At 50.2% G+C, this 27,495-nt stretch overlaps 2 protein-coding genes across 3 annotated transcripts; one reads left to right on the top strand and one right to left on the bottom strand.

The window, feature by feature from the left end:
- Window positions 1-2,353: 2,353 nt before the first annotated feature.
- On the top strand, window positions 2,354-21,397 carry LOC110294039 (nuclear envelope pore membrane protein POM 121). The gene is made up of 13 exons (XM_021162005.2): window positions 2,354-3,498; window positions 4,880-5,095; window positions 5,609-5,767; window positions 8,471-8,551; window positions 10,530-10,701; window positions 12,484-12,575; window positions 13,274-13,347; window positions 13,479-13,603; window positions 13,713-13,815; window positions 14,199-14,372; window positions 14,814-16,436; window positions 18,770-18,892; window positions 19,364-21,397. Exons 1-13 carry the CDS (start codon window positions 2,930-2,932, stop codon window positions 19,459-19,461), a joined length of 3,609 nt encoding a protein of 1,202 aa, XP_021017664.2. The 5' UTR covers window positions 2,354-2,929; the 3' UTR covers window positions 19,462-21,397.
- Nsun5 (NOP2/Sun RNA methyltransferase 5) lies at window positions 21,394-27,495 on the bottom strand. 2 transcript variants are annotated; one of them, XM_021162006.2, is made up of 10 exons: window positions 27,384-27,495; window positions 27,147-27,269; window positions 25,897-26,071; window positions 25,701-25,809; window positions 23,406-23,544; window positions 23,199-23,314; window positions 22,431-22,609; window positions 22,051-22,261; window positions 21,838-21,981; window positions 21,394-21,665 (listed from the first exon to the last, which is right to left on the bottom strand). In XM_021162006.2, the coding sequence occupies exons 1-10, from the start codon at window positions 27,474-27,476 to the stop codon at window positions 21,557-21,559; spliced, it is 1,398 nt and encodes a 465-aa protein (XP_021017665.2). In that variant the 5' UTR covers window positions 27,477-27,495; the 3' UTR covers window positions 21,394-21,556. The 2 variants fall into 2 exon arrangements, with proteins under 2 accessions (XP_021017665.2, XP_021017666.2); XM_021162007.3 differs by having other exon boundaries at window positions 22,530-22,609.

Raw genomic sequence — 27,495 nt, 5'->3', positions numbered from 1 at the left:
CTCTCTTAGTGTGTCTGAGGACAGCTGCAGTGTACTCATATAAATAAAAAATTAAGTTTTAAAAAAAGAAAGAAAAAACAAGCTGGGAGGTGGTGGCGCATGCCTTTAATCCTAGCACTTGGGAGGCAGAGGCAGGCGGATTTCTGAGTTCAAGGCCAGCCTGGTTCACAAAGTGAGTTCCAGGATAACCAGTGTTACACAGAGAAACCCTGTCTCAAGAAAGAAAAAAAAAAAAAAAGGCATCGGATTCCATTACAGATGGTTGTGAGCTACCATGTGGTTGCTGGGAATTGAACTCAGGACCTCTGGCAGAGCAGTTGGCAATCGTGACCGCTGAGCCACCTCTCCAGCCCCAGCAACTGGGCTTTAACTTTGGGTTTTAGAGATGAAAGTAAAGCAAGTGATTTACTTATTAAGTTGGGTTTTGGTTGCTGTGAGAGAAACAAAAGCATGACCAAAAATCACATGGGGGAGAAAAGGGTTTATTTGGTTCACACTTCTACATCATAGTTCGTCATTGAAGGGATTCAGCAAGGAACTGAAGCAGAGACCATAAAAGAAAGCTGCTTGCTCTTCACAGTGCACACACACTCACACACATACACACGCACGCAGGCACACGCATGCACGAGCACACACACACACTTATAATCCATCCCTCCTCAGGACAACCTGCCCAAATGCGGCATGTCTCACGTCAGTCTGGGCCTTCTTCCACCTTAATCATTAGCCAAGGAAATACCCTGCGGGCAACCTGATGGAGGCATTTTCTCAGTTGAGGTTTCTTCCCAGATATGCCTAGGTTTGTGTCAGGTGGACAAACCCCAACCTAGTGAGCATCTCACCCAGAGGAGGAGGGTGAGAGGCAGGGTGTCCTGTAACTCAGGTTGTCCTGGCCTTGCCCTGTTCATTCTCCTGCCTCTACCTCCTAAATAGGTGCATTAGGTTCTGTTCACTCCATCTTTGCAGGGAAAGGGGGAGGGGACTGAAGGAGTAGGCTGGAATTCCCAGCAGACTTGACCCACTTTGCTGTTTTGTTAACAATTTTCTTTAAAAAAAAAAAAAAAGATTTATTTACGTATGTGAGCACATTGTTGCTGTCTCCAGACACACCAGAAGAGGTCATCAGATCCCATTACATATGGTTGTGAGCTACTACCATGTGGATGCTGGGAATTGAACCTCTAGAAAAGCAGTCAGTGCTCTTAACTGCTGAGCCATCTCTCTAGTCCTAACTACAATTTTCAAAGGACAAGTACAAGGGTCAGGTAGCCTGGTCATGTGTCCTTTAGGCAGTGCTTCAGTGAGACCATAAGGCCAGTGGTTCTCAACTTGTGGGTATTGACACCCTCCACCCCAAGACCATCAAGAAAACATTATCTACAAATCATAACGGTAGAAAAATTACACTTAGGAGGTAGCAACAGCTTTATAGTTTGGGGATTGGGGGATGTCACCACAACATAAAGAACTGAATAAAACGGTTAAAGCATTAGGAAGGTTGAGAACCACTGCATAAAACCAAGGTTGAGTTTAAGTTAAGATGTGATGGTGTGAATGTAATCCCAGCATACATTCAAGCAAAACACACATTTTAAAAAATTATTTTGAGCCGGACGTGGTGGCGCACGCCTTTAACAGATAAGGCTGTGTGTGTTTGTGCTTTAATGGATAAGCCTGGGACTGCCCTCTAGTGGTCGATACACAACAAACCCCTACTGGATTACACCTCAGAAACTAAGAATGGCACTGAGCAGGACCACCCTGTTTCTTAGCTATCACCAGTGCCCACTGTACTCACTGTCATTTACCAGTTCCGCTAGTTTTATTAACAATATGCAGCCGGGTGTGGTGGTGCACGCCTTTAATCCCCGCACTTGGGAGGCGGAGGCAGGCAGATCTGAGTTCAAGGCCAGCCTGGTCTACAGAGTGAGTTCCAGGACAGCCAAGTCTATACAGAGAAACTTTGTCTCGAAAAACAACAACAACAAAGAAAAGAAAAAAAGGAGAGTGAAAGACACTTGCCGTTGACCCTCAACCTCCACGCAAGTGTAAGATGTGATGGTGTGAATGTAATCCCAGCATACATTCAAGCAAAACACACATTTTAAAAAATTATTTTGAGCCGGACGTGGTGGCGCACGCCTTTAATCCCAGTACTTGGGAGGCAGAGGCAGGCGGATTTCTGAGTTCAAGGACAGCCTGGTCTACAAAGTGAGTTCCAGGATAGCCGGGGCTTTACAGAGAAACCCTGTCTCGAAAAAAAAAAAAATATTTTGAGACAGGGTCTCACTGTGTTGCTCCAGCAGGTCTGGAACTGACCTCGCTGCGATAAACAGTGAGCCTCCACACAGGGCCTGATTGGCCTTTTCCAATACAAGGTCTGATTGATCGGGTTTTATTTTGTTTTAGACGGGGAGGGTCTCACTAAGTAGCCCAGGTTGACTTAGAACTCGGGATCCTCCTGCCTTCACCTCCCAAATGCCGGGATTACAGGCGCGTGCCCCCCATCTCTGTTCTGTGCCTTGATTTCTAACATCACTCTTCTGCAGTTCAGGAGCGTCAGGGAAACCTCCAGCGTCAAAACCGGGCTGTACTTTTCTTCTTTTCTTGTTTTTTTAGTTTTGCTGTTTTGAGACAGGCTTTATGTCTCCATGCCGCGCTGGAATTGTCTTTGTGAACCAGGCTGGACTCAAACTCACGGAACTCCTCTTGCCTCCGCCTCCCGCGTTCTGAGAGGCAAGGCGTGCACCGATCCGCCTACCCAAACTGTAATTTTTCAAACTAGGGATCTCGCGCCCGGCTCCGCACGCGGCGGCGGTTTCCCCTTTCCACCCGGCGCGCCGCGTCGACGACAGTGACGTCGGCGGCGGCGCGCGGCGCGGTGTACCCTGGGATATTTAAGTCCGCTCCGCGGCGCGGAGCCGCGATGTCTCCGGCGGCTGCGGCGGCTGACGGAGGCGAGCGGCGGCGGCCCCCGTTAGGCGGACGGGAAGGCCGGAGCCGGGCCCGCGGCTACGGAGGACCGGCGGGTGCCGCGGCCCTCGGCCTAGCGCTGCTCGGCCTCGCGCTCTACCTGGTGCCCGCGGCGGCCGCGCTGGCCTGGCTGGCCGTGGGGGCGAGCGCGGCCTGGTGGGGCCTGAGCCGAGAACCCCGCGGCCCGAGGGCCCTGTCGTCCTTCGTGCGCGACGCGCGCCGTCACCCGCGGCCAGCGCTCACCGCTTCACCCCCTCCGGCCAAGTCACCAGTCAACGGTAGCCTCTGCGAACCCCGCAGTCCGCTGGGAGGCCCCGACCCGGCTGAGCTCTTACTCATGGGTAGCTACCTGGGCAAGCCCGGCCCGCCCGAGCCTGCCCTCCGGCAGGACTCAAGGGAGAGGCCGGGGCGCCGCCCACCCGCACGCTCCCCGCCTCCGGCCTCGGCGGTCCAGCGAGTCCACCACGTCTACCCCGCGCTCCCCACCCCGCTTTTGCGACCCTCCCGGAGGCCGCCCCACCGGTAAGCCCCGGCGATCTTCCCAGGATGGGGTCTCTGCGGCCGCGGATTTGACCTAGGGCTCAACCTGTAAATCAGATTTAACTCACCTTCCCTTTTTCTTTTCTTTGCCTTTTCCCTTTCTTTTTATCCCTACGCCCTTCCCCCTTTTTTCCCATCACTCTCTTTTCTCTTTATTTATTTTTTCTTTTCTTTTTTAAGGGAGGGTATTTGGTGGCATAGGCTGTCTAGTTTCAACCCCGTTCTTTGGCTGAGCCTGAACTCATCCTCCTGCCTCGTCTTCTGAGCGAGGAGTTCACTGATAGGATTACAGGTTTGCACCAGGTTGTATGCTGTGCTGGGATGGAACCCACAGCTTCATTCATAGCAGGCAAGCCCTCTACCTATTCCCAAGCCTTTGGGGTTTTTTTTCTTTTTCTTTTTTTTTTTGGAGACAGGATCTCATGTATCTGAGCTGTCCCTTGAACTCATGAGGGTGACTTTGGATTGCTGACCCTCCTGCCTTCACCTACTAAATGCTGGGATTACAGGTGTGCTCCACTACACTCAACCCGGATTCTGGATAAAAGCATTTTTTTTTTAATTGCATATTCACATGGAGATGAGAGGACAGCTTGCTGGAGTCCTTTTTCTCTTTCCACGTGAGTGTGAGGTTGATCTTAGGTCTCCAGCTTGGCAGCAAGCTCCTTCACAAGACGTTTCACTGGCCTTGATAAGTCTGCTTAGTTGAGGTGATGAATACCTCTTAATGTTTGGTTTTTGCTGTGTATTGATGCTTTGTTGGGGGAAAGGAAAAAAAAAAAAAAAACTATTCCTACACATCCCAACTTCACGTGCTTTTCTTCTGAAGTACCCGTGTGGGCAAGGTTTTCAGTTTCCCTCTTAATTTGATGAAGTCTGTGGTAGAGACAGCCATTAAGCAACTGATATTTTCTGCCTTTGGATGAAATGGGAGAAATGTGCCAAAAAATGCTACGTTCTCTGTTGCTTAGAGAAATTTAAAGTCTGAGCTGTTAGTGTCATAGAGTGCTTTGTCCAGCATGCACACACCCCTGGGTTCTGCTACCAGCACTGTCAAACAGAAAAATAAGAGGTTGAAAAGAAGTGTTAATGCCTCTTGTTTCTGCAGTCGTTTGAATTTGGTGTTCTTTTAAGACTGTGGTTCCAGACTGGAGAGATGGCACAGTGGTTACTAGCACTGGCTGCTTGCTCTTCCAGAGGTCCTGAGTTCAATTCCCAGCAACCATATGGTGACTCATAACCATCTGTAATGGGATCCAATGCCCTCTTCTGGTGTGTCTGAAGACAGCTACAGTGTACTCATATAAATAAAATAAAAAAAAACTGTGGTTCCATCAAGTGTCCTGTCTCCTGTTCTCCACAGAGATTGTGGGCCTTTGTCCAGTCGGTTTGTTATAACACCCCGAAGACGATATCCCATTCAGCAAGCCCAGTATTCCTTGCTTGGGGCACTTCCAACCGTCTGCTGGAATGGTGGCCATAAGAAGGCTGTGCTGTCTCCACGGAACTCCAGGATGGTGTGCAGCCCAGTGACAGTGAGGATTGCCCCTCCAGACAGCAAGCTATTCCGCTCATCAATGTGAGTACGTGTATGTGTTTGTGTGTGTGTGTGTGTATACAAACTTGTGTGTGCAAGTAACCTTCTGTACCTGTGTAGACACCAGAAGAAGGCCTCAGGACTCTATTGCTCTCGCTTTTTTTCCTTTCAGGCCAGAGTCTCGCTGACCCTGGGGCTCATGTTTGGGTCTAGCTGTTGAAGCCCCAGCTGGCCTTTTTCCCTTGGAGCTGTGTCTCTAGGGGTATGCAGGATGCTAGAGCCATTTCTCCAGTGCGCAAGCGTGCATGCGTGCACACATTCATAGACCAGGCTGGCCTAAAATTGCCTGAGTAGCTCAAGCTGTCTGGAAACTCAGGATGATCCTCCTGCTTCTCACTGTTGGGATTAAAGGCTCACGCCACCATGCCTGACCTGTAGTCATGGTAGTTTGTACACGTAGTGCTTGCTTGTCGTTTAGCTTCTAGTTTCCGTTCTGTTCTGTACATGCATGGGAGTTAAAATATCCTGTCTCCAGGATCTTGTCTTTCATTATAGGTCAGAGCAGATACTGGATACAACACTGTCTTCACCATCGAGTAATGCCCCAGATCCTTGTGCAAAGGAGACTGTCCTGAACGCCCTCAAGGAGAAGAAGAAAAGAACAGTGGCAGAGGAAGACCAGCTGCACCTTGACGGCCAGGAAAACAAGAGAAGGTAACAGGCAGTCTCAGGATGGTGTTACACTGCCTTCCCGGGGGTGGGGGTGGGGGCTCCAGAGAATTCAAGTGGTGGTGATTACCAGGGAGGTGTAGAGGCCAGCTCCAGTCTGAGCCTTGGAGCAGCTTGGTACTAAGGCTTTAATACTGTTTACCTCTTAAAGCAGGGGCTGGGTAAGTTTCAGTCCTCATGCATGTAAACCTGCGTTGGCATTTGGCTCTCACCCACCACCCACCCGACTCAGCTCGCCCTTCCCCTCCCAGTGTTCTGAAGCAGGTTGTTCTATTCTACAACCCGAGCTAGCCTTGAACTCTGGGCCCTTCTACCTCGAAAAGTGGGATCCTCAGCCTGTGTGACCAGCTCTCTGCCTTGGATGCTAGTCTGTGAAATTTTATTCTCAAAAGTAAATGCTCAGTTTTCCCCTCCAATTGTGTGGTTCTGTTTGTTTGGTTTGGTTTTGTTGTTGTTGTTTTAGTTAAATAGCAATAGTGTTGTTGAATGAAAGGCATAGTAGGACTGTCATTGATGAGCAGAACCAATTTTCTTTTTAGTATATGGGAACTTAATGAGAATAAGTGTGCAGAGGGAAGGTTGGAGAGGGTCATCAGGAGATACAGGACCTTTGTTTTTATGGTGGTTGTTTTGTGGTCCTTGGGAGGAGACTTAGGGCCTGCTGCATGCTATGCAAGTGTTCATTGCCAAGCCACAACCCCCTGGTTCCTCAGTGGAGGAATCTAGGCAGCGGCTGTACTGCTGATCATAGACCCAGCCCTCTACCTTTTTTTTTGTAGTTCAACAAACGCTTATCAAGCACCTACTGTGTGCTAGGCCCTTACTCCTCTTAGTTATGGGACTTTCAAGGTAACACGTTTTTCTATGTTCACGTACATACTTAAAGATAGACATGTATATATACGTAGGGGTATGTGTGGGGCTTGGGTTATTATTATTATTTATATGCTTGGTGCCCATTGAGTTCAGAAATGTTCAGAAGTTCAGAGCTCCTGAAACTGGAGTTATGGGTAAATATGAGCCTCAGTGTAGGTGCTGGGAATTGATTGACCCTGGGTCCCCTGCAGAAACATCCAGTGCTCTAAACTACTGAGCTGGGGGTTTTTTCCCAGCTTTTTTTCAACTTCTGAAATTTTAAAATTACATTGTATTCACTTAATTGCCAGGGTGAGGGTGGGGGGTCAGGAAGGCATACACAGTTGTCACAGAAGATATGTGGAAGCCAGAAAACAACTTGGAGGAATTGGTTCTCCCCTTCTGCCATGTGGGCCAGGAAGTCATCAGGCTTGGTGACAAGCACCCTGCTCACACTGAGCCAGCTCTCCAACCCCCACTGTGTTTTACTGGGATGGTGTATTTGAGACTGTTTGCTCTGTAGCCCTGGCCTCCCACTTGCTACCTAGGCAGGCCTTCTCCTCTCCATGTGCCAGCACCCGCTGCAAGGCTACTTAGTTAAATGGTTAGTTAACAAGGTAATAACATCATAAGTTTCTGAGAGCAGGAAGTAGAGTGTTAGAAATGAGGCGGTCTCTTGGTGTAATGAGGAAGTGCTCTCTTAGGATGCGGTGCACCACGCACCTGGGAAGAATAGCTGTCATCCCCTTTGTCTGGACCACATACAGCTGACCTGGACGACAAAAGGACGTGAAGGAGATTCTGCTCTTGACTTCCTTGTGAGACAATGTTTATAGCCCAGGCCACTGTGTAGCCCAGGCTAGGCTGGCATTCATAATCGTTCTGCCATAGCCTCCCAAGTGCTGCTGGGATTATATATGTGCATTGCTGTGCCTCACACTAGTTAAGGAAATCTAAAGAAATGGCCCCTGCATTTATGGACTAAAGGCTATCAGAGGAGTTGCAGGAATGGCGAGTAAGCAGTTGTGCTGATGTCCCATAGCTAAGCAGGACTGAGCCGATGGCCAGGGAGGAAATGATAACTGGTTGGTCCAGGAAAGTGTCTTGGCCCTGGTGCATCTGTAGCTGAGGAGTTGGTATTTTCCCTGTGGTTGGAATGTAGCAGTGATCACAGACACCATGTGTGTACCTGGCTCCTGTAATCCCAGCACGTGGAGACTGAGCCAGAAGCATTGGAAGTTTAAAGGAGCCTGAGGCTATGGAATATGTTCTGGTGTAGTTTGGACAGAATAACAAGAACTTGATTAAAGATGTCTTTCCTCCGTGTGGTACACCTGAATACTTGAGGCATTTTGGAGATTCTTTTTTTGTCCCTTACTTACCAGGTCAGTCTTAGAGTGATGCACTTCACAGAACTGAATGGTTTGAAACAATCTTCTTTTTTTTTTCCTTTTTGGTTTTTCGAGTCAGGGTTTCTCTGTATAGTCTTGGCTGTCCTGGAACTCACTTTGTAGACCAGGCCAGCCTCGAACTCAGAAATCCGCCTGCCTCTGCCTCCCAAGTGCTGGGATTAAAGGCGTGTGCCACCATGCCCGGCGAAACAACCTTTTCTTATTTAGCATGAAATGTATACTAGGCCCCAGGAGTATGAAGAAATGCTTTCAGTTTTCTTACCAGTTTGTTGTGAGTTAGTTCACTCATGGCCATGGTGGTCAGAGCACAGCTTGTGAGGGAGCGTCAGTTCTCTCATTCCACTGTGTAAGATCCAGAGAATGAAGGGGGCTGGGAGGACGGGCATGCTGTTTCATGAAGGACTTTTTTAATTTATCACAGGCGCCATGATAGCGGTGGGAGCGGACATTCAGCATTCGAGCCCCTTGTGGCCAACGGAGTCCCTGCTGCATTTGTGCCTAAGTAAGTGAGATCCTCAGTGATGGGATGCTGCAGCTTAGTGATCCTCAGTGATGGGATGCTGCAGCTTAGTGATCCTCAGTGATGGGATGCTGCAGCTTAGTGATCCTCAGTGATGGGATGCTGCAGCTTAGTGATCCTCAGTGACGGGATGCTGCAGCTTAGTGATCCTCAGTGATGGGATGCTGCAGCTTAGTGATCCTCAGTGACGGGATGCTGCAGCTTAGTGATCCTCAGTGATGGGATGCTGCAGCTTAGTGATCCTCGGTGATGGGATGCTGCAGCTTAGTGATCCTCGGTGATGGGATGCTGCAGCTTAGTGATCCTCGGTGATGGGATGCTGCAGCTTAGTGATCCTCGGTGATGGGATGCTGCTGCTTAGTGATCCTCAGTGATGGGATGCTGCAGCTTCGTGAGATCCTCGGTGACGGGATACTGCTGGTTGGGAAAAGTGTTTCTGACAGTGGCTGCCCTGTCACCTCTCTTTACTGTCTGCACTGTCCACTTCACATCTGGAGGAACATTCTAATTGCCATGACTAGATATTTCCTTTCCAGTTTCTTTCCAGGTTTTTCCATGTTTAATGACATTTTAGATAAATATATATTGTGCTAATGTTGTGTATATACAATGACTGTTTATTGTGCTGGTGTTGCGGTAATCTTTTTGGAGTAAGTATTCTGATAGCTGTGAGAGAAGAGAGATGTCACTAGTTGACTGAGGCCAGGATAACTCCTAAAAAGATCTTGGTTGTTCCTGGGCCCGTTCATATTCTCATCTATTTATTTATTTATTTATTTATTATATTTAAGTACACTGTAGCTGTCCTCAGACACTCCAGAAGAGGGCGCCAGATCTCGTTACGGATGGTTGTGAGCCACCATGTGGTTGCTGGGATTTGAACTCTGGACCTCTGGAAGAGCAGTCGGGTGCTCTTACCCACTGAGCCATCTCACCAGCCCATATTCTCATCTTTTATTAATCTAAACTATGAGGTGGGACGAATAAGCAAGATCGATTTTACAGATGCGTATGAGCAGTCGGCTTGTTTTAAAGGTGTATTATAGATGACAGGTGTAAACTCTTGTGGTCAGGTTGTTAAGGGCAACAAACTGGTAGTTTTCCAGGTATTCTGTTCCAAGTAGCAAGTGAAGTGATGCTTAGATATGGGCGGTAAGCAGTGCTTTAAGTAAACCACTAACTAAAGCAGTCAGCCAGTGTCTCGTGCTTGCTCCGTCTCACTCTGCTTCACTAACATGGTGCAGTTGATCCTTCACAAATGGACCACAGGCTTCTGCAGGGCAGGAAGTGTTGATATGAAGTGTATGAGAGGAAGTTTGCATAGAAGGTGCATAGGTTCCAGTGTGGTAAAAAGGCTCTGTCAAGCCTTGCACTCAGCTCACTGTGTTGCACCGTGGGAGACATGCATACACAGTGTGGACTGCCGAGGTAGGAAAGCCTGACAGGGGCTTTGGAGGCTCCAGCCTAGAGGAGGCACAGGCATCTGGGAACGAGCCAAGATGATGGTGTGCTGGTGGAAGGAGGGGAACATTGGCTGCCTCTGCTGCAGTTGTCAGCGAACTGGTTTGTGGTTGATGCTGTTGTCTGGGAAATGGTAAGAAGACCATACCATAGTAGGGCTAGGTAACACACATTGACAGAAAGGATTATGGGAGATTTCTCTTTCGGTTAGAGGCTTAATGATTTTTCTCTTAGCAGCTTTATTGAGGGATCATTGACAGACATTACGTTTTTGTCCCCAGGACACCACAGTCAAGGCGTAACCCTTCCTGTTAGTGTTTCCCGTGCTGTGCTTTTACCCAGTCACTTCGTCAGACATAGGCAGCCATGTCATCTGCTGACAGTGGCCTTGAGGAACATTGTGGTGGTCTTTCAGGTTTATTCAGAAAGGTGAGGCACCGTGGAGGAAATAACAGAACACACCTGCAGTAGCGCGTGTACACCTCTTCCTTTCTCTTAGGCCTGGCTCCCTGAAGAGAAGTCTGGCTTCCCAGAGCTCAGATGACCACTTGAACAAACGGTCTCGCACCTCCTCTGTGAGCTCCCTGACTAGTGCGTGCACAGGAGGCATCCCCAGCTCTAGCCGCAATGCCATCACCAGCTCCTACAGCTCCACCCGTGGCATCTCACAGGTATGTCTCAGGGCCAGGAGCAGAGGATGCAGCCTACCCTCTGTTGCTTTGCACTGAACCTGTCTGTAGGCTAACTGGAATACAAAGCAAATGAACGAGATCAGTGGGACTGAACAGAAAGCAAACCTGGTCCAGATGGAGCAACCTGCAGGTGGACCAGTGCAGTAAATGGTACTGATTTAGAAAGGGTTTGTTCCCTTTGGAATGTAAAGGAGATTTATAGGCAAGTAGGATTTAGTGTAAGCTTTGATTTATGAAGTAGATGTCATTCTTGTTTAGAGATCGTTAGCACCCATAGGTGGAGAAGCCAGGCAGCTCCACTGTCAGGCACACTTGGGATCCAGTATTGGTATTGACACCAGAAGGTGCATAGGCTCCTGCAGGTAGATCAGTCGCCCTTGGTGTTTGCTTTTGCCTTTTGAGACAAGGTCTCATGTATCCCTGGCTATTGTGCAACTCAGGCTGGGTTTTAACTAGTAGTGATCCTCCTGCCTCAGCCTCCAAGCACTAGGTGTTCAGCTTGCACCACCATGCCCAGTTTGTATCTAATACTCATATTCATGGAATATCAGAATCTGCAAAAATAGAGGCTGTACTTTTTACTGTAGATGATTTTTTTTTTTAAAGATTTATTTATTTATTATATGTAAGTACACTGTAGCTGTCTTCAGACACTCCAGAAGAGGGCGCCAGATCTCGTTACGGATGGTTGTGAGCCACCATGTGGTTGCTGGGATTTGAACTCTGGACCTTCGGAAGAGCAGTCGGGTGCTCTTACCCACTGAGCCATCTCACCAGCCCTGTAGATGATTTTTGTTAGAATATGTAATGAATAAAAAGTATTACCTCTTTCTTTTTTTAAAATATTATTTTTTTTAAAGATTTATTTATTTATTACATGTAAGTACACTGTAGCTGTCTTCAGACACTCCAAAAGAGGGAGTCAGATCTTGTTACGGATGGTTGTGAGCCACCATGTGGTTGCTGGGATTTGAACTAAGGACCTTTGGAAGAGCAGTCGGGTGCTCTTACCTACTGAGCCATCTCACCAGCCCAAAATATTATTTTTATGTATATGAGTACACTGCAGCTGTCAGATACACCAGAAGAGGGCATCTGATCCCATTACAGATGGTTGTGAGCCACCATGTGGTTGCTGGGAATTGAACTCAGGACCTCTGGAAGAGCAGCCAGTGCTCTTAACCGCTGAGCCATCTTTCCAGTCCTTTTATTTCTTTTTTTAAGATTTATTATTTTGCAGTATGTGGTGGAATACTCTAACAAGACCAGCCTGGTCTACATAGTAAATTGCAGCCAGGGCTATGCAGTAAGATATGGTCTTTAAAAAAGAAAAGAAAGATATTTTTATTTACTTGAGCCTGTGTGAGGCCAGAAAGCATCCATCCTCCTAGAAACAGGGTTACAGTATTTATGAGCAGTCTGGTGTGGATGCTGGGAACCAAACATGGGTCTTCTTCAAGCACAGCAAGTGTTTCTTAACCACTGAGCCATCTCTCCAGTCTCTCAGAAAGGTTTAGTTTTGCTGTGTTTCTTGATTTTTTTTCTTTTAGTTTTTTGAGACAGTCTCTCAGTAACCCTGGCTGTTCTGGAACTCATTATGTAGAGCAGGCTGGCCTTGAACTCACAGAAATCTATCCACCTCTGCCTCCCTAGTGCTGGGATTAAAGGTGTGTGCCTTCCTGCCTGGCCAGGTCAGAATATCTGCCTGCATAGCCGTATTGTCAGTAGTAGTTTCAGATTGTCTCTCTGCTTGACTTGCAGTTGTGGAAAAGGAGTGGTCCCACATCTTCTCCCTTCTCCAGTCCAGCTTCCTCCCGCTCCCAGACGCCAGAGAGGCCAGCCAAGAAGACAAGGTGATGACCGGTCCCTTCTGGTCACTCTGTGTGGACAGGGGCAGTGGGTTTAACAAGGATTAGCTGTTGGGCTGCTTTATCTGACTCAGCAAATCAGAGTCAAACCATACAAGAGCAGCAAAGTGCCTGCTAGAGTTGTGTCCTTGTCCTACAGTGTGAGCAACTGATGGTTGGGGTCCCTTCTCTGTCTCATACTCCAGTGGGAGTGGTGCAGAGGCCACTGGGAGTGGAGTGCAGAGTGGACCGGGTCAGCAGGGAGCCTGAGTCCCTGGCCCCAGCTCACCCTTCACTGGAGCTCGGCTCCCTCAGGGATCAGGTCTGTCTGTGTCTGGCCTCACCTGCCACCCAGTCTATTTTATTTTCCCTATCTGTCTGTCTATCTGTCTGCCTGTCACGGGCCTGCTTTCTTACCAGCTTCACTCCTAGCTCCTAGCACTAATCCGCTGTTAGAGCCTGAAGTTGCAGTCTGGGGCCTGGACATGGCAGGCTCTGAGGGAAGCTTTGCAGATCCCTGGTCCATATTTGATTAAAGGCTGGTTGCTCATGGCCCATAACAACTGCCTGCCTTTGTTTCTACAAGAGCTGCCACATGGTGATATGCTGACACTAGAGCCATGGGAGTGTGCAAGTGTGTGTGTGAGGTGCTGTGCCATCTCCAGGCCTTCCCAAATAACATCTAGCTTTCACAATCCCCACAGAGAGGAGGAGCCATGTCAGCAGTCCAGTTTTTCACCTCCCTTGGTGACAGACAAGGAGTCCCCAGGAGAAAAGGGTAGGTAGAGAAGCCATGGGGCCCGAGAGGAGCATCTCCAGTGGAAGTTCACTGTGTTGCTCTGGGTGGGGCATGGAAGATCGTCTTGTCCTTGAGTAGGGAGGTCAGCAAGCCTGTGTTTCTGTCTGTAGTTACAGATACAGCCACTGGGAAGCAGCAGAGCTCCTGGACTTCCCCACCCACACCTGGCAGCTCTGGGCAACGTAAACGCAAGATCCAACTGCTGCCCTCCCGGCGAGGGGACCAGCTCACCTTGGTATGTCTTGTGTATCCTTCTCAGCTCTTTTAGTCTCCAGGAGTCTGAGGGGCAGGGTCGTCTCCAGCATCTTGGGCTTGGCCTAACCTGCCTCCGTTCTCTTGGGCAGCCTCCACCCCCAGAGCTTGGCTATTCCATCACTGCTGAAGACCTGGACATGGAGAGGAAAGCCTCACTGCAATGGTTTAACAAGGTCTTGGAGGACAAGCCAGGTAAGGCTGGGTGCAGTGTGCTCCACAGTGTCTCTGTATTCCTTTTAGCTTTCCTTGGAAGAGCAGTTGTAGAATACTTGATTTTCCATTCATTATCCAAGACTGTCTTCAGGGTCATAATCCTCCTCCCGCTTCAGCCTCCAAAGTGTAGGGTTACAAATGTGTACCATTACAACCAGCTCTTAGATGTTTGTCCCTCCTGATTCCACCAGGGGTCTTATTACCACGAACTGTCACTAATACTTTAACCACGGGACATGGAAGTTTTGTTGTTTGTGACAATAATGTTACTGTGTCCCGAGTGCTGGAGCGCAGGCCAGGAGCCAGCAGTGAGGTTAGGAAGGAAGGAGCTCCCATGTAAGAGTCTTGTCTCTCCTCTCCAGATGATGCTTCCGCCTCAGCCGCTGACGGCCCCCCTGCCACCAGCCCTCCTTTCACATTCACCCTGCCCACTGTGGGGCCTGCTGCCTCGCCAGCCTCCCTCCCGGCTCCCAGCTCTAACCCACTGTTGGAGAGCTTGAAGAAGATGCAGGAGTCTCCAGCCCCATCATCCTCGGGTAAGCAGAGCAGTGCCCTAGGGTTACAGGCTTTTGACATGATGGCAGTGTGAGGCTTCAGAATGTCCTGGTCTGTAAATACACAGGGACAGCTGTAATACTGTGATTCAAAGGCAGCTGCCCTGAGTCTGTGTCATTGATAAATTGAAGGTGTTGGGTAAGGCTGGTGAACCTTGCCAGCTAGTGCCTTCGTGCTACTGCACATGCACACACTGTATAGCTGACTTCTCACACTAGAGTGCAGGCAGGCACCGTTTTGCTGGGGTGGTAAACATGGTGGCTCTTTGAGATGAGTAGGTAAGGCAGTGCAGACAGTTGCAGGCGTAGCGTTCTCCATCATGGCCACATGTGCAGCTCCAGTCAGGCTGCTGGAGGGGGCAGGCGTGCTGAGTGCCACCCTCAGACATCCTCAAGACTCACCTCACTTCCTTTTCTTCTCAGAACCTGCTGAGGCAGCAACAGTTGCAGCCCCTTCACCTCCGAAGACACCCAGCCTCCTGGCCCCTCTTGTCTCACCACTGGCAGGGCCCCTAGCCAGCACCTCTTCAGACTCCAAACCTGCAGCCACCTTCCTGGGGCTGGCTTCTGCTTCATCTATAACCCCACTCACTGACAGCAAGTCCTCTGGAGTCTCTCAGGCTGAGCAGTCTGTCAGCACCCCAGCCTCCACAGCTTCCTCCCCGACCCCAAAGCCCAGCATGCTGTTTGGGATGCTGAGTCCACCTGCCAGCTCTTCCTCCCTTGTGACTCCAGCTCCGGCTTGTGCTTCTCCCATGTTTAAGCCCATTTTTCCAGCCACACCTAAAAGTGAGAGTGATAGCCCCTTACCAAGTAGCTCCTCAGCCGCCACTACAGCTTCATCCAGCACCGCCCCTTCCACAACAGCCAGCACCACACCCGCGTTCAAGCCCATTTTTCACAAGATGGAGCCATTCACAGCCATGCCCCTGTCAACTCCCTTCTCCCTGAAGCAGACAACTGCTACAGCCACCACTACAGCCACATCAGCTCCTCTCTTCACTGGCCTGGGCACTGCCACCTCCACGGTGGCCTCTGGCACTGCAGCTTCTGCCTCAAAGCCTGTCTTTGGCTTTGGAGTGACCACTGCAGCAAGTACTGCCAGTAGTACCATGACTTCCACTTCCCAGTCAGTTCTGTTCGGGGGAGCCCCCCCTGTTACTACTTCTAGCTCTGCCCCAGCCCTGGCCTCCATCTTCCAGTTTGGCAAGCCTCTTGCCCCAGCAGCATCTGTAGCAGGCACCTCCTTTAGCCAGCCCCTTGCCAGCTCTACCCAGACTGCTGCCAGCAATAGCAGTGGTGGCTTCAGTGGTTTTGGCAGCACCCTCACCACCTCCACCTCGGCCCCTACCACCACCAGCCAGCCCACGCTGACCTTCAGCAACACTGTCACCCCCACCTTCAACATTCCCTTTAGCTCCAGTGCCAAGCCTGCACTCCCCACCTACCCTGGAGCCAACTCACAGCCCACATTTGGAGCCACCGATGGGGCCACCAAGCCAGCACTTGCCCCGAGTTTTGGCAGCTCGTTCACTTTCGGCAACTCCGTGGCCTCAGCCCCATCGGCAGCCCCAGCACCAGCCACCTTTGGCAGTGCTGCACAGCCAGCTTTTGGAGGGTTGAAAGCCGCAGCCTCCACCTTTGGCGCCCCTGCCAGCACTCAGCCAGCTTTTGGTAGCACCACGTCTGTGTTCTCCTTTGGGTCAGCTACCACATCTGGCTTTGGTGCTGCTGCCGCCGCTGCTACCACCACACAGACCACCAACAGTGGGAGCAGCAGCTCTCTGTTTGGCAGCTCTGCTCCATCCCCATTCACATTCGGTGGCTCAGCAGCTCCTGCTGGCAGTGGAGGCTTTGGGCTTAATGCTACCCCAGGCACCAGCTCCACCTCTGGAACTTTCAGCTTTGGATCTGGACAGAGTGGGACCACGGGCACCACCACCTCCTTTGGAAGTCTGAGTCAGAACACCCTGGGTGCACCCAGCCAGAGCTCACCCTTTGCCTTCAGTGTGGGCAGTACACCTGAAAGCAAGCCTGTGTTTGGAGGTAAGTTTGGCAAGCCTGTTAAGGGTGAGTGCACAATAGTCTGTCTGCATTGTTATAGGCCAACTGGCAATCCAAACTAGCATGGGAGAAATCCTGTGTAGTCAGGAAAGGTTTCTGGAGGGTTGGAGAGATGGCTCAGTGGGTAAGACTTCTGATCTTAAAGGGGACCCAAATTTAGTCCTAGCACACACACCAGGTGGCTGTCAACTGCTTATAGCTGCAGCTTCAAGTGTCTGATGCCTTCTTCTGGCCTCCATGGGCACTGCATTGTGTATGCACACACATACTTTAAAAAAAAAATAATAAGCCAGGCGTGGTGGCGCACGCCTTTAATCCCAGCACTCGGGAGGCAGAGGCAGGCGGATTTCTGAGTTCGAGGCCAGCCTGGTCTACAAAGTGAGTGCCAGGACAGCCAGGGCTACACAGAGAAACCCTGTCTCGAAAAACCAAAAAAAAAAAAAAAAACTTTAAAAGATAGATATTATGTGTATGTGTCTTTTGGCTGTGCGTATATCTGTATACCACATGTGTGCCCACAGCAGCTAGAAGAGGGTGTTAGATCCCTGGGACCTGTGAGCTGCTGTGTGGGTGCTAGAAATTGAATCTGGTTTATTAATGAAAGGAAAAGATGTTTGGTGTATATGGTCATCCGTAGCTTTATTTCATATGGTTGCTCATGCTGTACAGGAAAGACTTTTAACTCACCAGGCCATCTTCTCAGCTGTTGTAATTTATAGTGTGTGTGTGTGTCCACCATGCGTGTCTATGTGTACATGCACGTTACCATGGTCTACAGATAGGGATCAGGATATAACTTTATGGAGTTGGTTCTCTGCTTTCCCTCTACTTCTTAATTCTGAGACTATAACTCAGGTGGCCAGGCTTGTGCTGCACTTGTCTTCTTCACGCAGAGCCATCTCACTGGCTCCTTGTTTGTGTTGTATATGTGTGTGTTTGATACTGTTTCCTAGTGTAACCCAGGCTGCCCTCAAATTCAAGATCTTCCTACTTCAACTTCCCAAATGCTACAGTGATAGACATCTACCGACCGCAGGCTGCAGGGAAGGGTACTGTCAGGGCATAGAGGCAGAAGCAGAAGGTAGGTTCATGAGCAGAGAATAAGGCACGATTGGCAGGAGATTGCAGTGCTGGCAGAGTGCAAGGTTGGTCATAGCTAGGTTCATTGTCTGGATTTTAAATGTACAGGGAAGTCACAATAGAATTTTAAGCTTAAGGGTCTCATCTGCTGCGTGCAGGGTGAATTTTGGCCCTAAGAACCGCTGACTTCTTTGGTAAATAGGAGAGAATCTCTTGTGAATTGGGGAAGATGGCCAAGGGCAGGATGCAGATCTGTTGAGGGAGTTGTTGGGAACATGAGAAAAGGGATGTAATGAGAGACAGTGGAAGGCTTGCAGCCTCGGGAATAAGTGGGTGGATGGGGCTGGGGAGACAGCTCAGTAGTCAGTGCCTGATGCTTGAAGGGTGAGGATCTGATTGTCTCCTGTGCTAAGAAGCTTGGCGAGGCAGTGGTAAACTGTAATCCCAATGCTGGGTGTGGAGGTAGGCAGAGCGCATGAACTCGATGGTCAGGAGACCCAAAATAGGCAGCTCCAGCTCAGGGAGAGGCTCCAGAGGCACCCAGTGTCAACCTCTGGCTTCTGTACTCTCCCATAGATGAGTATACTCTGGTGCAAACACACACACACCAGATAATACTCAGGCTGTGTGTGTGTGTGTGTGTGTGTGATTAGCACTAAAAGGTCCTGAGTCTTGTGAAGTCACTTAAGAATGGTGATGATTCAGGATCCTCGGTGGGGGAGGTGATTGATTGATAGATGACGCTCCAAAGGACCAGAACTGTTAAGAAGAGTCCTGGACCCAAACCTTGGGAATTGGCCTGGGTGTGGTATGGCATGCCTGCCATCCCAGCACTTAGGTTTGGGCAGGAAGTTGGAGAGTTGAAGGCCAACTACTTCTGCTGTGTAGTTGGGCTACATAGCAGAAGACCCAATCTCAAAAACAGCAAAACAATGGAATTGGGTGTTTGAGGTAGGAGGGGAGAGAAGTGGTCTGGAAGCAGCATCAGAGAGAGACAGCCCTGAGACATTACACACAGCAGAGCATCCTGGGAAGGAGGGGGACCCAACAGATGAATGAGAAAGAAGGGGCAGGGAACCAGGGAGGGATTAACCTGACAGCGCGCCTCGCCCTCTCCCCCATCTCACTGCAGTTGCATAATGGAGAGGTGGCAGAGGCTGGCTTCATCAGCTCTGGGTGCTGGGGATAGGCCTGATAATGGTCTAGTTTCTAACTTTTTTCTGTCTCCCATTTAGGCACATCTACACCTACTTTCGGGCAGAGTGCCCCTGCCCCAGGCGTAGGCACCACAGGGAGCAGCCTCTCATTTGGGGCCTCTTCAACACCTGCCCAAGGCTTTGTTGGAGTTGGACCTTTTGGTAAGCCACCAGTCTGCTGCCAACATGGTGTCCTTGTCCCTTGAGTGAGGAGTGATTAGGAATATAGCAGGTTGCTGGTCCTCAGGGTTCAGGGAAGGAAGTTGGACAGCAAAAGTTAAATCTTCTCAGGAAACTCAAGTATTTGAGGAGCCAAGTGCTGGTGTGTTTTATTTCTATGTGTATTGGTGTTTTCCTGCATGTTCATCTATGTGAAGGTGTCAGATTCCCTAGAATAGGGGAGTTGTGAGCTGCTATCTATGTTGGTGCTGAGAATTGAACTTAGGTCCTCTGGAAGAAGCAGTCAGTGCTGTTAACTGAGCCATCTCTCCAGCCAAGAGCTGTGAGGGCTCCCAATGGTTTCAGAAGCCCTAATGGAACACTTAGGTTTTGCTATTGACTGACTTCCCAGATGAAGGCATCAGCACATTTTCTGTGGTAGCAGCTGCCCTGATAAGGTCTTGTTCTTTCCAGGATCAGCAGCCCCTTCGTTTTCCATTGGTGCGGGATCCAAGACCCCAGGGGCTCGACAGCGACTTCAGGCCCGAAGGCAGCACACCCGAAAGAAGTAGCCTGCCTCTTGTCTCCACACCCCATCCCTTGCCTGAATCTGGACCTCAGCACCTGCTAGGAAGAGCCTCTGACCCTTCAAATTCCATAGCAAACCCAGCCCATCGCCAGGGTGGAAGTGGCAGCCTGGCCCTTTCTGTTCTAGAGGAAGCGAGTGCCCCACGGAGGGGCAGAAGCCCAGTACTTTACTTGAACAGTCAAACTGGTTAGGCTGGAGAACTGAAAAAAACATCTGTACATATTGTCCTCTTGCTGCCCCAGCGCTTGTTTAGTGTGTAACCTAGGCAGCCTCCCCCTTTCCTTGGGCACCATCTCTGCTGGCACCTACTTGGATCCCTAATACACATGAGGTGGGGTTGGGGGAAACGGAATGTCCCTAAGCTTTGCCTGCTTGGTTTGGCCATAAGAAGTGGTTCTCTTCCTCTGATTCCTTCAGGGTCTCTCCCTATTTCTTGCTGCTTTGTTCTTCACCGGTCCTCTGTGAGATTCATTCCTTTTAAATGGCAGTGAATCTTGCTTTGCCTTGGAGACCCCAGTGGGCACTGTTCTGCCTCTTCTGCCAAGTCTGTTTATCTCCAGCCCTCTGCTGATACAGCCTCTAAAAGGTTGGTGGCTCAAGACTGTTAGCCTGGCAGAGCCAGGGGAGGGAGAAGTTTGCTCCAGGAAGACCTGGGGCAGGTAGACCAGACCGCCCACCACTGCTTCTCGCTGCCTCTTCACCTGCCCGCTACCCCACGGGCCAGTTTGCCTCTTCGGGATTGTATTTTCCAAGCCTTGTACTGTGTTTGTCTGATGTTAATGTGTGTTGCTCCTTGAATCGAGTTTGGAGGAAGAATTGAATTGTATGTGTGGCGGCATGTTGGTAATGCCGGACTTAATGTCACCTGGGCCCTCCTGGGCCTAGCTAATTGAATGCTGAAAGTGGCACCGCGTGACAGCCACAGTGCTGACTCCTGAATTCTCAATAGTGTTTTGACTTAAGGCCTGGCAGCCCAGGGGATGGAGCCTGTTGGGAGCAAAGACTTCCCTCTGTTGATCCTCCCCATGTACCCCACCCAGGCCAGGGCAGCTTCTGCCTGTGTTTGGAGTTCTACATTAATGAACTACACGTAATATAGTCCTTAGTTGTATTCTCAAAAGGGTCCTACCTAGCCTGTCTTTCTTTCCAAAACCATACCATACCCTTCAGCCCCAGAGCCTGGCTGCCATGTCCATCCTCTTTGAGAGAAGTATGAATGCGTGTGTCTAAATTAAAAGAAAAAAATATTTAAACATTTTTTAACAAAATAAAATTTATTTTTGTATTTAAGCTAAATTGCCTTTAAAATTCCTTCAAGCTTGGTTCACTGAGGTGGTTAAGTATAAATGCTATTGAATAGTAGAATTAGCTGTATAGTTATGCCTGTGTGAAGGAGGGGCTCACAGCTGTCCCAGCAGCTCCCCTACGGGGGCAGAGCTCCTTCTAGACATGTCGTATAAGTGTGATTCTTCTTTTATAAACAGTGTGATGTAGCTGTCCCTGGTCCCCTTCCCTTTGTGACTGGGATTGAATGTTTTATGGCAGGGGTTAGGCTGGGTTGTGTGGGGCTAGAGAAGAGCTGGACCTCAGGTCCCAAATGCCTGTGAGGATGGGGATGGGTGGGGTCAGAACACGAAGCCTCTACCTGTGCCTCAGGTAAGGAAGGGGCCTCCCTGCAATTCAGTCTGAGCTAATTACCTCAGCTCCACAGCAGGCCTGTATCCAGGGCCCCTGCGGAGGCATCCTGGAGTAGCCTCGGTGTGTGAGCACATTTGTCCGTGCTCACGCTGGACAGGGACAGGGAGGCTGGGGCTTCCCACCACAGACTGAGTTCCTGTGAGTGTAGCTGAGATTTTTAGTATGAATGTGAGATTGTTCTTGCTTATGTCATTAAAAATAAAACTGTGATCTGTCATAGATGTGAGTTTGCCTTTTATTTGTGAAGCGAAGAACTCTTGACTGGTAGGACTGGGCCCAAAGAGGGAGGGACACAGAGTGCCGGGACATCATCTTCCCTCCCCAGAAGAGCAGGGTTCCCACAGTAAGCATGGTCCTGCTGGCTGTAGGGCACTCAGTGCCTATGTGCTTGGCTGCGTGCTGGTACCAGCTGCTGCCTTGCGTCTTCTCTTTCTCTTTGGGGCTTGGCTGAGAGGTTCTGGATCCACTGCATTGGTCTGTGGGGCTGGGCTGGAAGAAGAGGCCAGAGGTTAGCAGATGTGCTAGCACACACATTAGCTCAGGAGGCAGAGGCAGATCTAAAAAGGTTGGAGCCAGCCTGGTCTACCTAGATAGTAAGTTTAGGTCAACCAGGGTTACACAGATACTGCCTCAATAACAAAAGCCTCAGCTCCTCACTCACGTTGGCACCTCCTCTGCACGTTCAAACACAGCAATGAAGAAGCCACCAGTGAGCGTGGTCTCAGGGGAAGCCCGGAGGCAGTGTTCAGACCCTGGAAAGGTACTCAGACCTCGGTGAGGCCATGTGGGTAGGACAGGAGCCAACCTGTGGAGAAGGGGAAGACTCAGACCCTGGTGAGAAGCAGCCTGTGACCTCAGACCTGGGGACCACTACCTGAATGTCCCCGAGTTGTGCTGTAGAGCCGCCTGGACCACATCTTCATTCTCTTCTTGGCAAAGGGAACACGTGGAGTAGACTAGGCGCTGTAGAGAGGGGAACCTAAGTGCATGGCACAGAGCCCGCTGCTGAAACCCGGCCAAGGCCTGCAAGCGCTCCTTGCTAGGTGTGCCTTCCCCATGTTCCTCCAGCTGCCGGCTCAGCATGCCTGTGGAAAAAGAGCTGCAATTATGAAGCCATTTCCACACCCAAACCCCCATTTTAAAGATGAGAGCATTTGCAGTTAGAAGTCCAAAGCAACACCAAGACTAACTGGGCATCTCCGGTATCTGAGCTGCTACAGGCCTACGACCAGAGCCACACTGTCCCCTTCTCACCAGAGCCACTACAAGAAGGATCCAGCAAGATGTACTGGACCTGGCTGTAACGCTGGTCAGAGGGAGAGACTGTCAGGAAGTCCTTCTCTGCTAACTCACAGCAAGAGACCCCAGCCCGAGCCAGCAATGTAGCCATGGCTGCCAGCCGCTTAGCATCCTGGTCGAAAGCAAAGATCTTCCTAGGGAAAAGAGCAGAGGCAGAATGAACTGAGAATTTCCTTCTATGCGTCTGTTTCCACATGTGTGCACGTGTCTGTGGAGGCCAGAAAAGGCTGTGGGAACCCATGGAACTGGAGATAAAACAGGTTGTGAGTCACCTGACATGGGTGCTGGTAGAGCAGCAAGGGCTCACTGAGCCATTTTGCCAGCCCCTGAACTGAACATTTATGGAACACAGAGGCCCACAGTTAGATATCATCAAATTGTAATGTGTGCTAAGCCAGGACACAGGTCTGGGGCGTGGCTCAGCAATAGAGGGCTTACCTAGAACCCCCCAGTGAGGGGTTGTGAGTGTGGCTCAGTGGGAGAGTGCTTACCTAGCATGCTTCGGGGATTCAATCCCCAATACACTATCACACGGACCCAAAAAGCTAGGACACAACATATTTAAGTCATCTATAGGGGTCACTGCCACAGACAACCCCAAAAGCTGAGGGGGTTTTGTCTCAAACCAATAGCCTGGCTTGGGACTTAGTGAGACTTTCCCCTACAAAAGGCAAGATTCCGCACCACCCTCCCTCGGCCTCCAAGCTCATAACCAGCACTCACCCCTGGTTCTTTAGAAGGGCTGCAATGTAGCTGGTCTTGTTACCAGGGGCCGCACAGGCATCAATGACATGGGAGCCTGGCGGGGGGGACAGCAACATGGCTGGGAGGCAGCTGGCCTAGCAGGACACAAGATGGTAGGAAGCTGGGTGAACACAGAGCCCTGCAGTCACTTCCCCATACTTCCTCCCTCTCCTCCCACCTCCCTACCTTGTCCTGCAGGATGAGATGGCCAGCACGGTAGAGTGGATGCTCATGCAGATCTGTCTGTGCAGGAAATACAAGAAGCTCAGGCAGCAAGGGATCCAAAAGAAAATGCTGCCCCTTGAGAGCTCGCAGGTCTTCCAGGCTGGTGGGGAAGACCACCGGTTAGGTTTGGATTTTAACCTTTTGATTTTCTGTGTTGAAGTGCTTTGTCTGTGCACCACTATGCATGCAGTGCCTGTAGACAGCCAGAAGAGGGAGTCGGAGTCCCTAGGACTGGAGTTACAGATAGCTGTGACTACCACGTGGCTGCTAGGAACCAAACTCTGGTCCTCTAGAAAAGCAGTCTGTGCCCTTAACTCTCCTGCTTTTCATTTTTAAAAAAGATTTGTTGTTGTTTTAAATTATGCATCTATGTGTGGGTATGTTCATGTGAGAGCAGACACCGAGAGGCATCAGTGCGCCATGGAGGAGGAGTTACAAGCCACACAACAAGGGTGCCAGGAACTGAACACAGGTCCTCTGCAAGAGCAATGTGTGCCCTTTAGCTGTTGGGCTGCGTTTCTAGCTCTAGGTCTGGTTTGTTTTATTGACACAGGATCTGGAACTCAATCCTATCTCAGCTCCCAGCGCTGGGATGACAGGTATGTAGCCTTGTCCCCTGCCTCTAAGGAAAAGGAGTGGAAGCTGCAAGGGTCAGTGGGTGGCTCACCAGGTAAAAGCACTTACTACACAAGTCTGAGGACCTGAGGCAATGCCTGACCCCGCAGAGGGGCAGAGAAGACCCATTCCTGCAAGTCTGTTAGCTGACCACGGGCACGTGGCACAGGCATGTCCTCACATAACATACACTAATGAGAATTAAAAGAGTTTAAATTAGGTTGGTATATTGATTTTATAAATGTTAGAGAACAGCACTTTACATAAATATGTGACACAAAATGACAGAAGTGTGTTGGGGGACATTTGAAAATAGTTGAGAGTTTTGTCCTGATCTAAAGCCAAAATCTATCCAATAATTTTTTTTGTAAAACTCAAGTCAACAGATCAAATACTAATTTTTAATTTAGTTTTTGGTTTTGTTTTTTGAGACAGGGTCTCTCTGGGTAGCCTTGGCTGTTTTGGAACTCACTCTGTAGACCAGTCTGCGTTCAACTCATAGATCTCTTGCCCCTGCCTCCCAAGTTCTGGGACTAAAGGTGTGCACCACCACTGTCCAGCTAAACACCAATTTAAACAACAAACAAACTAGACATTCTAATGCAATGCAATCCAAAGACTATTTTGATGACTAAGAACGGCAGTTTGACAGCAGGGTAATGTTAATCTTTGTTTTCTGTATTTAGACCGTGTATGCAGTAAAACATTGCAGTCTCTACTATGCAGTAGTCTCAAAGCTGTGCCAAGGTGCTTCTTGAAGTGTCAGTGGGCTGTGCGGGGACACACAGTACAAAGTGCAAGCACTGTGTGTTCAGAGTCCAGGCTATATGACCTCACACCGTGCAACATCAATACATGTTGCTAAGAACATGCTGGCTCCAGTACATGTTTAATTCTGAATTAGTTTTGGTCACTGAGCCTTCAGAAACCCTTTACTGCTCCCTAAGATTACAGACTACACATTGTTATGGGTTTGTTTGTTTGGGTTGGTTTTTCAAATCAGGGTTCTGTGCAGCCCTGGCTGTCCTGCAACTCACTCTGTAGACCAGGCTGGCCTGGACCCTGGACCTCGTGCCTCTGTCTCTCAAATGTTAAAGGTGTGTCCTGTGGTGTGTTGGCTTAGAGCTGAAGAGGCTGTGATCTAGACAGGAGAACGGAAAGGTGGGGGGAGGGGGGGCAGTTAGACTGGAGAGCAAACAGAGGGTCACAGAATACAGAACAAGAACCGCAAGAACACCAGGGTTCAGGGGGAAAAAAAAAACATGTCTCAGAAGAGACTGCAGAGAACTGCTGCCAGGGCCAGAGACGTGGCTGTGCAGTTAGGAAGACACACTGCCCGCACAGAGGACCTACACACAGTTCCTAGCACCGTGTCCAGCAGTCCAGTGTCCTCCTCAGGCACATGCCCACACCCACGCACAGACATGTGCGTCACTTAAAACAAAAGCAACATCCTTCTTAAAAACAAAGAAAATTCTGTTGGGAAAGTAGGAAAAGCATCTAGAGAAAGCAGTGATTACCCCCCCCCCACATTACGCCCCCATACACACACCTAGTCTCTCCTCTAACAGACTCCTACTTCCTTGAGAACCTAGACACAGAAGAAAATGAAGGCACCCAGGCATGATGTTCAGCTCTCACCTGGAAGCCCGACCCTGGTAGGAGAAACCTTGTCTCTTGAAATAATCGACCGCATCCTCAGGGCGGGTCTTGAGCGTGTTCACACGCACGAACCGTGGCACCTGGTAGGCTAGAAGTCACAGTGGTCAAGTGGGGAGGGAGGCAAGCCTTCTGAGGGTCCTTACCCTCCCGCCCCGCCCCTCAGCCTCCAAGTCACCTTGGCCAGGTCTGGAGCTCTCTTGCAACAGGTCCTCGTTTCGGCTCACACCCCGATGAACCTTGAGTCGAGCCAGCTCAGCCTTGAGCCTTGCCTGGTGCCGGCCCAGCAGAGCCTTCCATCGGCCTCCACCCCCTCGAAACCCCTTCCCCAGCAATAATTCATACACTAGCACCTGGACAGGAAAAAACACAAAACAATATTAACACCATAAAACCCTCCAGTGGGAGAAGTAGGTACCTGCCCAGATGATCATGTCAATAGAGTTCTCTTGCCCAAGATCACAAAAGAAATTAATGGCATGATGTTAGGGCAAATGTCCATAATGCCAGCAACATCAGATGCATAAGCAAGAAAACTACAAGCTAACTGGGTAATGGTGCCTTTAATCCCAGCACTCAAGAGGCAGAGACAAGTGGTTCTCTGTAAGTTTGAGGTCAGCCTGATCTAGAGAGTGAGTTCCAGAACAGCCTGGGTGACACAGAGAAAACCTGTCTCTAAAATCCGAAGAAGACGAAAGGGGGAGAAGGAAGAGGAGGCAACGGAGGCGGTGGCAGCTACAAGTTGAACATCAACCTTAAGTTACCAATTTAAGACCTTCCTGAGCAACTTAGCGGGACCCTGTCTCAAAAAACTCAACAAAAGCTGGGCACATAGCTCAGTATAAAGTCTGCCTAGCATCTACCAGTCAACAGACTGAGAGCAAGGGCTCAGCAGTAGAGTAGGAAGCTTGCTTAGTATCCACCAGAGAAGAAATAGGGATTGCAGCTCAGCAATAAGCACCCAACTAGAATCTCCCAGTGAGGGGCTGGGGGTACTGCTCAAATATAGAGCATCTGTCTAGTGATGCTGTCCAATGAGGTGTTGTGGGTGTGACTCAGTGGGAGAACTCTTCTATGGCTTGTTGGAGACTCTGGGTTCAATCTCCCAGCATTACAAAAAGACAGGCATCCAGGCAGGCGGGTAAAGAGACGAGAGCAGATGTAAACCCCGTGTCCTGCCCCATGCCTGAAGCTCCTTCTCCCCACCTCACCCCCCAGGTCGCCAGCAGAGCTCTGGACCCCGACCGGAGTCCTTGCCATCATCACCCTGTCCGGTAGGTAGCCTCAGCCTCTACTAGTTTGCGCCTTCGTCCTACTTAGCCCTTCCTGCAATGCTCCAAGGGGAATCACATCTGACCCAGCTTAACTGGGACCCCAGAAAGAAGTGTGAGAGCCACGCATGGGTGACAGCCTCTGGCCGCCGCTCACCTTGGCAAGATGCGGTCTCAGCTTCTTCTCGGCGCGAAGGAGCCCAGCGCTGGCGATGACGGCGTCCAGCACGGCCGAGTAGCGCTGCGTCTCGCACACCAGAGCGTACAACTGCTTCAGGTTCTGCACGACACAGGGGACACCCGCTGCACCCCACGCGGGCCTCGCCTCGCCTCGCCCTCCCTCCCGGCCAGGCCCCGCTCCCCAGCCCGGCTTGCCAGCCCCCGGCCTCACTACCTGGAAGTTGCTGGAATACACCAACCCCTTGAGGGAGCCCTGGCGGCTTTCCACGCCTGCCAGCACCGCCGCGGCGGCCGCGTACAGCCCCATGCTCTCCCAGCTGCAAGGG

The sequence above is a fragment of the Mus caroli genome, unplaced genomic scaffold (genome assembly GCF_978045245.1).
Source record: "Mus caroli unplaced genomic scaffold, Mus_caroli_1 scaffold_4, whole genome shotgun sequence".
NCBI lineage: Eukaryota > Metazoa > Chordata > Mammalia > Rodentia > Muridae > Mus > Mus caroli.
This window is presented reverse-complemented; position numbering and strand designations above follow the sequence as displayed.

What these genes read in the sequence shown, in the direction of transcription:
- LOC110294039 (XM_021162005.2), top strand. Translation starts at nt 2,930, where the DNA reads ATGTCTCCGGCGGCTGCGGCGGCTGACGGAGGCGAGCGGCGGCGGCCC. An exon ending in GGCCAGGAAAACAAGAGAAG is followed by an intron (nt 5,768 to 8,470) that starts GTAACAGGCAGT and finishes AATTTATCACAG; the next exon opens with GCGCCATGATAGCGGTGGGA. An exon ending in GGAGTCCCCAGGAGAAAAGG is followed by an intron (nt 13,348 to 13,478) that starts GTAGGTAGAGAA and finishes TTCTGTCTGTAG; the next exon opens with TTACAGATACAGCCACTGGG.
- Nsun5 (XM_021162006.2), bottom strand. Translation starts at nt 27,476, where the DNA reads ATGGGGCTGTACGCGGCCGCCGCGGCGGTGCTGGCAGGCGTGGAAAGC. An exon ending in TGTATTCCAGCAACTTCCAG is followed by an intron (nt 27,270 to 27,383) that starts GTAGTGAGGCCG and finishes TGTGTCGTGCAG; the next exon opens with AACCTGAAGCAGTTGTACGC. An exon ending in TCCTTCTTGTAGTGGCTCTG is followed by an intron (nt 22,262 to 22,430) that starts GTGAGAAGGGGA and finishes CTTTTTCCACAG; the next exon opens with GCATGCTGAGCCGGCAGCTG.